Genomic DNA, 13,345 nt, shown 5'->3' on the forward strand with positions numbered 1-13,345 from the left:
AGTTGTGGTCTAAGAATATGATGACATGTAGAGGAAAGGCAGTTGGGAGAAGGCTGGGCAGGCACTGAGGGAATGTAAGTGGTCTGTAGGTGGGCCATCTTCCCCAAGGTTCTAGATGCTGTTGTAGCTTCTGGTCCCAACTCAAAATCTTATGCCACCAAATAAAATTTCTAACTACAAGAGTGGGTTACACCGTATTTAATCACTGGCCAGAAGGGTCCCTAAACAACACCCTAAATCACAGGATATTGCTAATACTGTTGGTTATTTTCCACAATGTAATGGTAAGGGTCTATTTCTGAGTACATCATGATTTATGTCATCAAATATGGAGAACTCAAACTGGGGCCTAGCTAGAAGCTTCACCACTAGCACATAGTATTCATGATGCTGGAAAGTACTTTGAGGTATTCTGCATGCTACAAGAAGAGAAAGTTAACCATTAATATCACCCAGCTACAAACCATGTAATCTACATATTGTCTTTTCTCTATTGTCTTTATTCCTTTGCTGTGTAGAAGCTTTAATTTTATATAATTTCATTGTCCTTTTTGCACTTGCTATCTATGTTTTTTAGTGATACTCCAATTAACTTATATTAATTATTATATAGGATAAAATGTGATTATGTTTAAGCAACATGTAACATTTTATCTGAGGAAAGGACAATGAACTAATTATGTCTTTTAAGTTATATGTAGTACAAATATTGCTAGCAATAAACCCAACCAATTATACAATTCTGATTTCTATGCATATCCCTGACCTTATTTATGGTAATAATAAAGAGCTTTTGTAAAGAATGTTTCAGCAGTGGAAAAATAATAGCTCAAATAGCTTTTAAGTAAATAGTATCATATTAATCCTACTGTGAATAATTTGATAAAGGTCAATATCATAAACAGAAATGTTGTTTTAAATGGCAGGACCCATGGATTTGAAAATTTCTTTGTTTATCTTTTGCTTTATAGGAACAGCAAACTGAAAACACTCTTGGCAATTGGAGGCTGGAACTTTGGAACTGCTCCGTAAGTTCTCTCTAGAAAGCCACTCATTCATTTACTATCAAAAACAGTATACCCCAGCATAATTCATGTTCTTTTATATTTCAAAATTACAGCTGGATATTAAAGAGATCCATTAAATGAATATCTTTACTTAATAAGTTACCATGTCAGATCATCAATAATTATCAGAAAATTTTAGATTGACTACTCTGGCTTTCATATGGATAAATTTGGATGAATGTTTTGGGGCACCATCCTCTGAGCTTTAGCTGCCCACTTCAAAAAAGAATCTTAAAGTATATGAAGGCTATAAGATGAAGTGATGAAGACCCTGTATATCTTTGGTCTGTCTTCCCGAGAAAGGAAAATGAGACCAGTGTACAAAACAAGACTTATTTGAGTAAATATGAACTGGTGGCATATTTGAAGGCAGGATGCTCTGAACTAAGTTAGTTGGATATTCAAAACAACAAAAGCATTTTAGGAAAATGTTTGAATTAGGAGTTGGGAAGAATAGCAAAATAAAGTGAATGCTGAGATACTATGGTTGGTAAGAGTAATTAATGATTGCAAGGAGTGACCAGGACAGCCCTGGAACACACTTTAGTCCTCAGTCAGGTCCTGGTCAAGGACTGTGAGGCAGAAATTGAAGTTTAAACTATTTTTATTCCAGTATATTCAGAACACCAAGGCCTTACTCTGACCTTTTTGGTTTCCCTCAGTTTCACTGCTATGGTTTCCACTTCTCAGAACCGCAAGACCTTCATTACCTCAGTCATCAAATTCCTGCGTCAGTATGGGTTTGATGGACTGGACCTGGACTGGGAATACCCAGGCTCACGTGGGAGCCCTCCTGAGGACAAGTGTCTCTTCACTCTCCTGGTGAAGGTGAGGAAACCAGGAAAAGATGTTAACCCTATAGTACTGAAAGATCACTTTCTTTTTTTCAATAAGGACCAGGTACTTGCACAATAAAACCAAACATGACTTTAGAATTATGGAATCTTAGTATAAGAAAGTTTTTTAGATATCATGCAGTCCTTGAACAACCTATATGCTGCACACCACTCTACATGCTGGTTTTAGAACCACAGTTCACTTTACCTTGACATTTACTAAATGATATAGGTTCCTTAAGCATCACGACCTTCATTATATAGATAAATAATTAAGGCATAAGGGCATAAGTAATTTGGAAATCGCACGGGTAGTATCATAAATACCTCCCATGTCTGTCCAAGAAACAAAAACTGTCTACTGTTATTGAATAATCAATGCTCTGTGCCAGTTATTAGAGAAAAGTTAAAACCAAAAGTAAGACAGAGTTTTGATGTTAAAGATATACATCTGAGGTGGAGAACTGAAGCATAAGCAACTGTAGCACATTTTGATAAATTCTGTGATAAACTACACAGGATCCAAGGTCTACAGAATCCAGAAGCAAGTGCAGAGTCATAATTCTTCTCTTGGGCAAGGTCACAAGAAGCTTTCTAGGTAAAGTGAGGCTGGATCTTAGTATTGAGAGAACTTGGTGTTATCTAATTCAGTGCAGATGGAAATGACACAAAAGAAGACAGTTTCATGTAAGCAAGTATGGAGTGAGTTTTAAGCCTGTGAGAACATGCAGACAGCAAGAATCAGGTTACATGCACATTTTTACATTAAGTTAAAAATTAAACTTGCCTAAGGAAAATGTAAATCTTTGAAAGATTTGCACATTGATAAATATGACCAGACTTGTATACTTTGGAATATTTATTTTGGAATCAATTATGAATCATGAATTAGGAGTGCAAAGGCAGGATAGAGTAGGAAGTCAATGAAGTAAGTTATGCTGGAGGTGACCAAGGTTCCAATGGATCTAGCACTGATGGAAGTAGATAATATACATAGAGACATAAAGAGAACAAATAGCAGGAATTGGGTTTGACATAGAAAAAAATTCATCTTTTTCTAATTTTGAGAACTAATTTTATTATAGTGCTGCTGGTATAGACAGAAAGAATAATATAATCCTGGTTAATTTAGCTTTGGATATGAGTATCTACAATTACCACAATGAATTGAATGAATACCAACCTAGAAGGCATGGCAAAGAACACAACTGAACTTAACAGCAAGGGTATATGATTTCCAAGGACAAATAAATGAAGTAATAAACACGACATCTATGAGGTTTATCAAATTGGGCAAGAAATTGCCAGTAAATAAATTGACCCTTAACACCAGAGCAATAGGAAAATGTTTCTTGAGTACACTGGAAGGGACAGCAGATTGGACAGTAGTTAGAGCTGAATCCAGACAAGACAGTCCTCTGGTACATACGTGCCAGGGGCCTCGGACTGGCCAATGTAGACTCCTGATTGGTAGCTTAATCTCTGGAAGCTCCCTGGGGTCTAGGTTGGTCAAGACTGCTGCTCTTCCTATGGGGTTATTCTCCCTTTCAGCTTCTTCAAACTTTCCCCTAATTTAACAGTAGGGGTGCGTGACTTCAATCCAGCGATTGAGTGTAAGTATCTGCAGCTGTCTCAGTCAGCTGCTGGCACGGCCTCTCTGAGGACAGCAATGTGAGGTTCCTGTTTGTAAGCACATCATAGCATCAGTAGTAGTGCCAGGCCTTGGTGCCCTCCCCATGAGATGGATCACAAGTTGAGCCAGTCATTGGACCAAATTTCCTTCAGTCTCTTCTCATTTTTGTCCCTGTAGTTCATTCAGACAGGACTACTTCTGGGTCAGAAATTTTGACTGAGGGTTAGTAATCCCATCCCTCCACTTGAGGCCCTGTCTATCTGCAGAAGGTGGACTTTTTGAGTCCATCCCCCCAATGTTGGGCATTTTGGCTGAGGTCGCCCTCAATGAGTCCTGAGAGTCTCTCATCTCCTGGGTCTCTGGTACTTTCTAGAGGGTCCTGCCACCTCTCCCACCCCAAAGCTGCTTATTTCTACTCACTCTCTTGGCCCTCTGGGCTTTTCTCCTGTCCCCCATATCTGATCTTGTTTCCCTATTCCAACTCTCATTCAGGACCCTCCCTACCTCTGCCTCCCATGATTATTTCTTTCCACCTTCTAAGTGGGATTGAAGCCTCCTCACTTGGGCCTTTCTCCTTGTTACACTTCTTACAGTCTGTAGGTTATATCCTAGGCATTTTGAACTTTTTGGCTAGCGAGTACACACCATACATGGACTTTTGGGTCAGAGTCACCTCACTCATGACATTTTCTAGTTCCATGCATTTGCCTGCAAAATTCATGATGTCCTTGTTTTTAATAGCTGAATAGCATTCTATTGTGTAAATGAACCACATTCTCTGTATCCATTCTTCAGTTGAGGGACATCTGGATTTTTTCCAGCTTCTGGCTACTACAAATAAGGTTGCTATAAACATGGTGGAGGATATGTCCTTGTGGTATGGTGCAGCGTCTTTTGGGTATATGCCCAAGAGTGGTATAGCTGGGTCTTCAGGTAGAACTATTTCCAATTTTCTCAGGAACCTCCAGATTGGTTTCTAGAGTGGTTGTATCAGTTTGCAATCCCACCAGCAATGGAGGAGTGTTCCTCTTTTCCCACATTCTCACTAACATGTGCTGTCATCTGATTTTTTTGATCTTAGCCATTCTGATTGGTGTAAGGTGCAATCTCAGGGTCATTTTGATTTGCATTTCCCTGATGACTAAGGACTTTGAACATTTCTTTAAGTGCTTCTCAGCCATTTGAGATTTCTCTATCAGATGTGGGGTTAGTGAAGATTTTTTTCCTAATCTGTAGGTTGCCAATTTGTCTTATTGACTATATCCTTTGTCTCACAGAAGCTTTTCAGTTTCTTGAAGTCCCATTTATCAATGACTCTTGATCTTAGAGTGTGAGCCACTGAGTTCTGTTTATGAAATTTCCCCCTGTGCCAATGAGTTCAAGGCTCTTTCCAACTTAAATTCAGTGTATCTGATTTTATGTTGAGGTCCTTGATCCACTTGAACTTGAAGTATGAGCAAGGTGACAAATATGGATCTATTTTCATTTTTCTACATACTAACTGCCAGTTAGACCAGTACCATTTTCTTAAGATGCTTTCTTTTGTTCATTGTATATTTTTTGGCTTTTTTGGGTCAAAGATTAAGTGTCCATAAATGTGTGGTTTTATTTTGGAGTCTTCAGTTCTATTCCATCGATCAACCTGTCTGTCTCTGTACCAATCCCATGCAGTTTTTGTTATTACTATTGCTCTGTAGTATAGCTTGAGGTCAGGGATAGTGAATCACCCAGAAGTTCTTTTATTGTGAAGAATTTTTTTTTTGCTATCCCAGGATTTTTGTTTTTCCATAAGAAATTGACAATTACTCTTTCCATGTATTTGAAGAATTGTGTTGGAATTTTGATGGAGATTGCATTGAATTCATAGATCAATTTTGGTAAGACAGGCATTTTTACTATGTTAATCCTACCAATCTATGAACATGGGAGATCTCTTCATTTTCTGAGGTCTTCAATTTCTTTCTTATGAAACTTGAAGTTCTTGTCATACAGATTTTACACTTGTTTAGTTAGAGTTACCCAAAAATATTTTATATTATTTGTGACTATTGTGATGAGTGTTGTTCCCTAATTCTTTCTCAGCCCATTTATTATTTGTATAAAGGAAGGAAACTGAACTGATTTGTTTGAGGTAATTTTATATCTAGCCACTTTGCTGAAGTTGTTTTTCAGCTGTAGATGTTCTGTGGTCTTTCAACAAGCTGTCCATTGGTGAGAGTAGGGTGTTGAAGTCTTCTACTATCAATGTGTGTTGTGTGATGTTTTATTTAAGCTTTTTTTTTTTTTAATTTTGCCAGGAACTTTTTATTTTCTGGTGTTATTCTGTGTTTTTCCATTTGTTGTTCTGCGCCCCTTTTTGAGTCCCCTTCGCCCGCGAAAGAGACACGTGAGGCAGTGTTCGGGTAGTTACTACAATGAGGCTTTATTCTTGTATCAGCTGAAGTGGAAGACACCAAGCCCGGAAAAGGCACTGCTTATATGCACCCTAGAGTGGCGTGTTCACTTCTGATTGGCTGTTCACTCATCATCCCATATTACGCCCCGGGATGGGCAGTGGCTTGGCACGCTTTCGCCTCTTGCACCTGCACAGTTTAATTGTTTACTTGTGGGAGCACAGGATGCCCTCGCCATCTTGTAATGGAGAATGTTATCACTGCTCGCCGCGGCTCCTAACAATCTGTGTTTCTTTATTTAGTTGTTGCAGCAACATCACAAGATGAAGGTTAAGATTATCCCCATTGCACAGATGAGGAAACAGAGGTAGAAGCAGTTGAAGTGATCCACAGGGACTAGTCAGGAGTCACCTAGCAGAATTTCCTACACACTCAACCACTCTGGCTGTAGAAAATATAGTCTGGTCTAAAAAATCTATATTCTGAGCTATGCAGCACATTTATATACATAAAGATACTTAGCAAGTGCTAAGCAGGTTGTAGATTTTAGAATATGTTAAGTTCACTAAGTAGCTATAGTTTAATATAGACATTAGAATATGTAAAGTTCATTAAATAGCTAATACTTAGAGTTTGCTGGTGCAGCCTTATTGTAACCTTATCCTGTTTCCTCTTCAAGCTAAGGTATCACTTTCCTAATTTTTCAGGTCTAATTTTCTTTCTTTTTTTTTTTTTTTAAATTTAAGCTTCAATAATGTTTCTTTCATGAATGTAGATGCCCTTGCATTGGGAGAATAGATGTTCAGAATAGAGGCTTCATCTTGGTGGATTTTTGCTTTAATATTATGAAGTATCCTCCCCTATATTTTTTTGATTACTTTTTCTTGCAAGTCTGTTTTATTAGATATTAGAAGGGCTACTCCAGCTTATTTATTGCGTCAGTTTGCTTGAAAACTTTTTTTCAGCCCTTTACTCTGAGGTAATATCTACATTTGTTCCTGTGGTGTGTTTCTTGCATGCAGTAAAATGATGGGCTCTGTTTAGGCATACCCTCTTTTAGCTGGTATCTTCTTTATTGGGGAATTGAATCAATGGATATTGAGAGACATTAATGACCAATGATTGCTACTTTCTGTTAGTTTGATGGTGTGCAGCATGTGTATGTGTGTGTGTGTCCTTTTGGTTTTGCTCATGTGAAATTATTTATTTCTTGTGTTTTCATGGATGTAGTTACCCTCCTTTTGTTTGACTTTTCCTTGTAATATCCTTTGTAGTTCTGGATAAGTGAAAAGGTACTGCTTAAATTTGGTTTTGCTGTGGAATTTTTGATTTCTCCATTTAAGGTGATTGAAAATTTTGCTGGGTATTGTAGTCTGGTCTGGCATCCATGGTCTCTTAGGCTCTGCAAGACATCTGCCCAGGATCTTCTGGCTTAAAAGACTGGCTCTAAAGAGTCTCTGTTGAGAAGTCATATGTAATTCTGATAGGTCTGATTTATATGTTACTTGTTCTTTTTTCTTGCATCTTTTAATATTCTTTCTTTGTTCTGTTTGTTTAGCATTTTGATTATTATGTGGTGGGAAGATTTTCTATTTCAGTTCACTATACTTGTTGTTGTTCTGTAAGCTTCTTGTACATTTATAGGGATTTCTTTCTTTAGTTTAGGGAAATTTTCTCCTATCAGTTTGTTGAAGATATTTCCTGTAACTGTGAGCTGGTAATCTCCTCCTACTTCTGTTTTTATTATTCTTAGGTTTTGTCTTTCTATAGTGTCCCAAGTTTTCTAGATGTTTTTCATTATGAACTTCTTAGATTTTGCATTTTTAAAACCAGTGCATCAATTTTTTGTATTATTTGTGCCTGAGATTTTCTCCTTCATCTCTTATATTATATTGGTAATTACATTGTAGTTTTTGTTCCAAGATTCTCTCAGTTTGTGTTTTCTCTATTGCTTCTATTTATATTTTAAGGTCTTGAACAGTTTTATTCATTTCCTTTACCTGTTTGATTTCATTCTCCTGTATTTCTCTAAGGGATTTATTAATTCCCTCTTTAAAGAGCTCTATCCACTTTATAAAATTGGGTTTAAGGTCACTTTCTTTTGCTTTGGTGGTGCTAGGATATCTGGGGCTTGCTGTAGTATAATAGCTGATCTATGATGGTGCCATATTGTCCTTTCTATTATAGTTGATCATGTTCTTACACTGGAATTTAACCACCTTTTACTATCTCTTGGCTCAATGCTCTTGATTAAAGCAAGACTCCTTGGGGGAATGGAGGAAGGCAGAGGCTTGGACCTGACAGTGGACCTCAGGGAATATGCTGCATATCTCTGCTGACTATGCTCCAGGTAGACTTGGCAGGCAGGGCATTGGTGTGGTACAGTGTGACCTGGATGTTTCTGGGGCATCCTTGAGAAGGCAGGCAATGGATCTCAGGGAGAAGTGTGTGTCTCACCTCTGCTGTCTCTGGCCCTGGGTCAACCATGGCAACTCTTATAAAGAAAATGGTTAATTGGGGCTGTTTTACACTTTCGGATATTTAGTCCATTATTGTCCTGACAGGAAACATAGCAGCATGTGGGCAGACATGGGTGTTGGAGAAAACACTGAAATTTCTATGTCTTGATTCCTAGGCAGCAGAGAGAGCCTGGGTGCTATACTGAGCATAGCTTGAGCATAGGATATCTTAAAGCTCCCTTCTTTACAGTGACACACTTTATCCAACAAAGCTCCACCAACTCCACATAGGCCATATCTCCTAGTAGTGCCACTTTCTATGTGCAAAGCATTCAAACATCCAAGTCTATGGGGGTCATACCTATTAGAACCACCACATGCAGAATGTAGGTGAATTAACATCTGGCACTGAATTGGACTTGTCACCCAGCTATTCCCACCTTCTCATTGGATAATTCAGAAATTCATTGAGTGAAATGTCTGTGTTGCAAGGAGTATGGAAGCAACTTTCCAAATCTCTGAAAGCTATATAAGTGAAAGCTATATACTACAGAGAATGTATCTTCAAAATGATGTGATACAAGTGAGCTCTGACCTGTCTTCTGAGATCTTGGATTCCAAGACTCTGGTGTCAATTTCCTAACTCCTACACATACTACATAATTGTAATTTTTAATTACATCTATGCTATTAACTTTATTAAAATATGATAGATTGAAGTCAGACAAAATAGTTGAAAGTACTTTGGAGAAGAAAGACACTGTGAAAACATGAATTTATTATTATTTAAATAGGTGAAATTAACTTCAAGCATGCTTGCCTTATTTTGCAGGAAATGCGTGAAGCTTTTGAGAAGGAGGCTATTGAGAGCAACAAGCCCAGATTGATGGTTACTGCTGCTGTAGCTGCTGGCATTTCCAACATCCAGGCTGGCTATGAAATTCCTGAACTTTCTCTGTGAGTGGTGCCCTTATCCTAAACGTCTGTGAGAAGCTTTCAAGCATTGTACTTATTCTTGAGATGTCTTGTGCTCAGAGACTTTGTCTGCACACTTGTGAAAAAGGTATCTTTGCCTGCATAAATGTGAGAAACAGTTAACAGAAATGATTCTAAATCTTACTACCTCTCAGGTACCTGGATTACATCCATGTCATGACATATGACCTCCATGGCTCCTGGGACGGGTACACTGGGGAGAACAGTCCTCTTTACCAACTCCCTACTGAGACTGGCAGCAATGCCTACCTCAATGTGGTAAGACCCTACAAAACTGCACACTGGGGAAGAAGGTGTAAATCACATAGAAAATAAGGCTCCAGACTAACACAAGTTCAGAGGCTAATTTATTTAGGTAAATATCTTAAGCTTTTGGCCATTACTATAAGTTCATCAAAATTTTTTGAAAAATAAAGTACCAATAAATAAATTCACTCATTATGAACATCACATAATTTGTCTGGATCCTAACACAGGCTACTGGCTATTCAGGTCCTGTGTCTAACCTGCTGCTATTACAGGATTATGTAATGAATTACTGGAAGAAAAATGGAGCCCCAGCTGAGAAGCTCATTGTTGGATTCCCAGAGTATGGACACACCTTCACCCTGAGGAACCCCTCTGATACTGGAATTGGTGCTCCTACCTCTGGTGATGGCCCTGCTGGGCCCTATACCAGGCAGGCTGGGTTCTTGGCCTACTATGAGGTTAGTAGATTGGATGTATGGTGTTCTCTGAATTATGCAACCTAAGTTGTACATAAGTTGTTCAGCTTAGAAAAGAGTTTGGATGCTTCTATACATCTATACTGAATCCAAACAATATTCCTTCAAACAACAGACCATACCACTAAGGATATTTATATTAATAGAGAATGAAATAAAATAAGTAAATTTCTTACACTATTATAGATCCCAAAATTTTAGTACTAAAATATGGATAAAATGTAGAATTTGAGAAGTAACTCAATTTGAGGAATATAGCTCAGAGGTTTAGCATTGACATAGAATTGCCATAGCTCTGGACTCAAGTTCTAGCTCAGAAGGACAAAAAATTAGTATCATTCTGTACAATGTTTTTTCATGACAGATTTTTGCAGTTTTGGTTTGCTCATATGCACAATTTCTGCATTCAGGAAGTTGAAGGAGGATGATCCTACATTCACACACATGCACACACATTTTGCTTTTTAAGGTAGAGTATACACACACACACACACACACACACACACACACACACACACACACGAGACTAGAGCAAAGACTAAGGATGTGATATAGTGAGGGTGATAGAGCATGTACTTACCTAGTTCTGGGTCTCATCTCCATCACTGCAAACATGAAAATAACACAATTTTACCTTCTACAGACAAAACTGAAATATAAAATTCAGGTAATCCCAACTGAGGATATGAAAGGAAAGAAAATAATGTGTTTTCTCTTTCATGGGGTTAATTTTGAAGGGTTTGACTCTCTTAACATTTATAGATTTGCACATTTCTGAGAAATGGAGCCACTGAGGTCTGGAATGCCCCCCAAGAAGTGCCCTATGCCTATAAGGCTAATGAGTGGGTTGGCTATGACAATATCAAGAGTTTCAGTGTCAAGGTAAGGTCACCTCCTTGGATTTGCTGGCATAACAGACCCGAGGATCAGGAAATGAAATGAACCTTCTACCCTCTACTCTTAAACAGGCTCAGTGGCTTAAGCAGAATAATTTTGGAGGTGCTATGATCTGGGCCATTGACCTTGATGACTTCACTGGTTCTTTCTGTGACCAGGGAAAATTCCCTCTGACTTCTACTTTGAACAAAGCTCTTGGTATACCCACTGCAGGTAAATGACAGCATAAGTATGCAGTGTCTCTCTGTGTGTTCCTTATTCAATGTTTTGCTCAGGTTCCTGGAGAAAAATTAACAGAGAGCTTTGCCAGTACACTTATACATCCAGTCCATCACTTGGAATATCTCAACTTCATAACTGTTCCAATTTTTTTCCAAAGGTACTTATAGCCAGATACTAAAAATATCTGTTATTGCATATTAGGTCTTTCTTGAATGACTTAGATGGCAAAAGAGCAAACAAGATAATGCCAACATGTATTCACATTACACATTTTCTTAGTTTCTGCTATGTCTTACAGTCTCTTTAGTTGTGAGACTGCAGCTAATTTCATTCAGATTCTGCAATAATGCACATAGTTTTCTTTACTTCCACATGTTCACTGCTGTAGCAGGCCTACCTCTTGACTCTATCTACTTGTATGTTTCAGGTTGTACATCCCCTGACCTGCCTTCTGAGCCAGTGACAACTCCTCCAGGAAGTGGGAGTGGAGGTGGAAGTTCCGGAGGAAGCTCTGAAGGCAGTGGATTCTGTGCTGGCAAAGCAGATGGCCTCTACCCTGTGGCAGATGACAGAAATGCTTTCTGGAACTGCATCAATGGAATCACATACAAGCAGCACTGTCAGACAGGGCTTGTTTTTGATACCAGCTGTAAGTGTTGTAACTGGCCATGAACCTAGTGTTATTCTTCCCCAAATTTCTGCACTCCCCTTTACTCCTCACTAGCTAGCTTCCATTTAAAGTTATGCAATAAAATTGGTAACAAAAACATGGGTGTCCTTGATTTTTCATAGTTTGGTTAAAAACTTTTCTCCACTTAGAAATACCAGGTATGCATGGGTTGGAGAGAGAGAGAGAGAGAGAGAGAGAGAGAGAGAGAGAGAGAGAGAGAGAGAGAGAGAGAGAGAGAAATGGTGGAGCCAACCACCATACATTTTCTACCTGTGGAAGATATTAGATATTGGTGATGAATCAGTAACCTAGGGACCATCCTCAAGGACTCTGTAGTATTTGCAATGCTGCTGGGGTTGCTGAGGAATAAAATTCATGACTTTCTGTCAATTTTGCTGGTGATCTGAAACTGTTCTAGTAATACCAGAATTAGAAGCAGTTGCTAGATTTGTGCTATGGACTCTGCAGCATGAAGTACCTGCTTAGCAAAGAGGCTTACAAAAGTCTTTATTAGCAGTGTCAAACTGACTCCAAATGGATTAGCACCATTACAAAACTTCATCAGAGAAGCTTCTTTCTGTGGTAGATAATTGACATAAAGACCTGCAACTGGTCAAGGCACAAAGAATAAGAAACCTTGGAACACTTAGCCCTAAATGAGACATTTATATCACATGCTTTCTCCTTCTAAGGCTCAGGGATCATCTCAGAAGGGATTTTCAGAAGGCTATAAGACCCAGAGGCAGAGGATAAATACAAGGAAAGTGTTTTCTGGAGACTACACAGCAGTTGCAGATATGTATGAATTTACAACAGTTGTGACAGTATATATAAGAACTTCACAAAGTCAAGCCGGACAAATACCACCATTGAGAGGGAAGTTGGCATGAAGTCTCACCCCTAGCTGAGATACTCTTGATAATTGATACCTTTTGGGAGACAGAGGGTCAGTTTTCTTTAAACATGTCACACAACTCAAGAGTATATAAGCAGCACAAATGAGTCTCAGTGGGTTTGAAAACATGAGTACACAAAGTTTAGTGGTAAGGAAATGGGTGGATCTAGAAGGAGCTTGGGGAGGGAGTGAATATGATCAAAATAGAGTATAAAAATTCTCAAATAGATAATTAAAAAAGAGAGGAGAGTGTAGAAGAGAGCCCTCTCACTGACTGACAGTTGCAGTCCCTACTCCTGAACTGACATTCACTTGTCACAGTACCTTGCCCTCATTTGTATGTTGTGTTTTAATAAAATCACTATGAGATTTGTCATATTGAATATTCTTAATTATGTAGTTCAGTTTATTGATACTGTTCAAACATCACTACCATTCTTTTTCACCTTAAAGAACTTAAACTTCATATAAAAACCAAACCAAAACCAAATCAATAACCCCTGCCCCAGTAATTCTGCTGCATTCCTTTCATAACACAACCTCAGTAACCAC

The 13,345-nt window shown here is 38.4% G+C and overlaps 1 protein-coding gene across 1 annotated transcript in view; it reads left to right on the forward strand.

Annotated features, from left to right (window-relative positions):
- The window catches only part of LOC117706989 (acidic mammalian chitinase), a 30,451-nt gene extending 18,462 nt beyond the window's left edge, over window positions 1-11,989 (forward strand). Inside the window, exons 4-11 of the mRNA XM_034500236.2 lie at window positions 972-1,028; window positions 1,730-1,895; window positions 9,221-9,345; window positions 9,519-9,642; window positions 9,906-10,091; window positions 10,872-10,991; window positions 11,078-11,219; window positions 11,656-11,989. Of these exons, the coding sequence (XP_034356127.1) occupies window positions 972-1,028; window positions 1,730-1,895; window positions 9,221-9,345; window positions 9,519-9,642; window positions 9,906-10,091; window positions 10,872-10,991; window positions 11,078-11,219; window positions 11,656-11,900 (1,165 nt within the window). The 3' untranslated portion in view covers window positions 11,901-11,989. The remainder of the gene's footprint in view (window positions 1-971; window positions 1,029-1,729; window positions 1,896-9,220; window positions 9,346-9,518; window positions 9,643-9,905; window positions 10,092-10,871; window positions 10,992-11,077; window positions 11,220-11,655) is intronic.
- Window positions 11,990-13,345: the final 1,356 nt, after the last annotated feature.

Source organism: Arvicanthis niloticus, chromosome 4 (genome assembly GCF_011762505.2).
Source record: "Arvicanthis niloticus isolate mArvNil1 chromosome 4, mArvNil1.pat.X, whole genome shotgun sequence".
Classification (NCBI taxonomy): Eukaryota; Metazoa; Chordata; class Mammalia; order Rodentia; family Muridae; genus Arvicanthis; species Arvicanthis niloticus.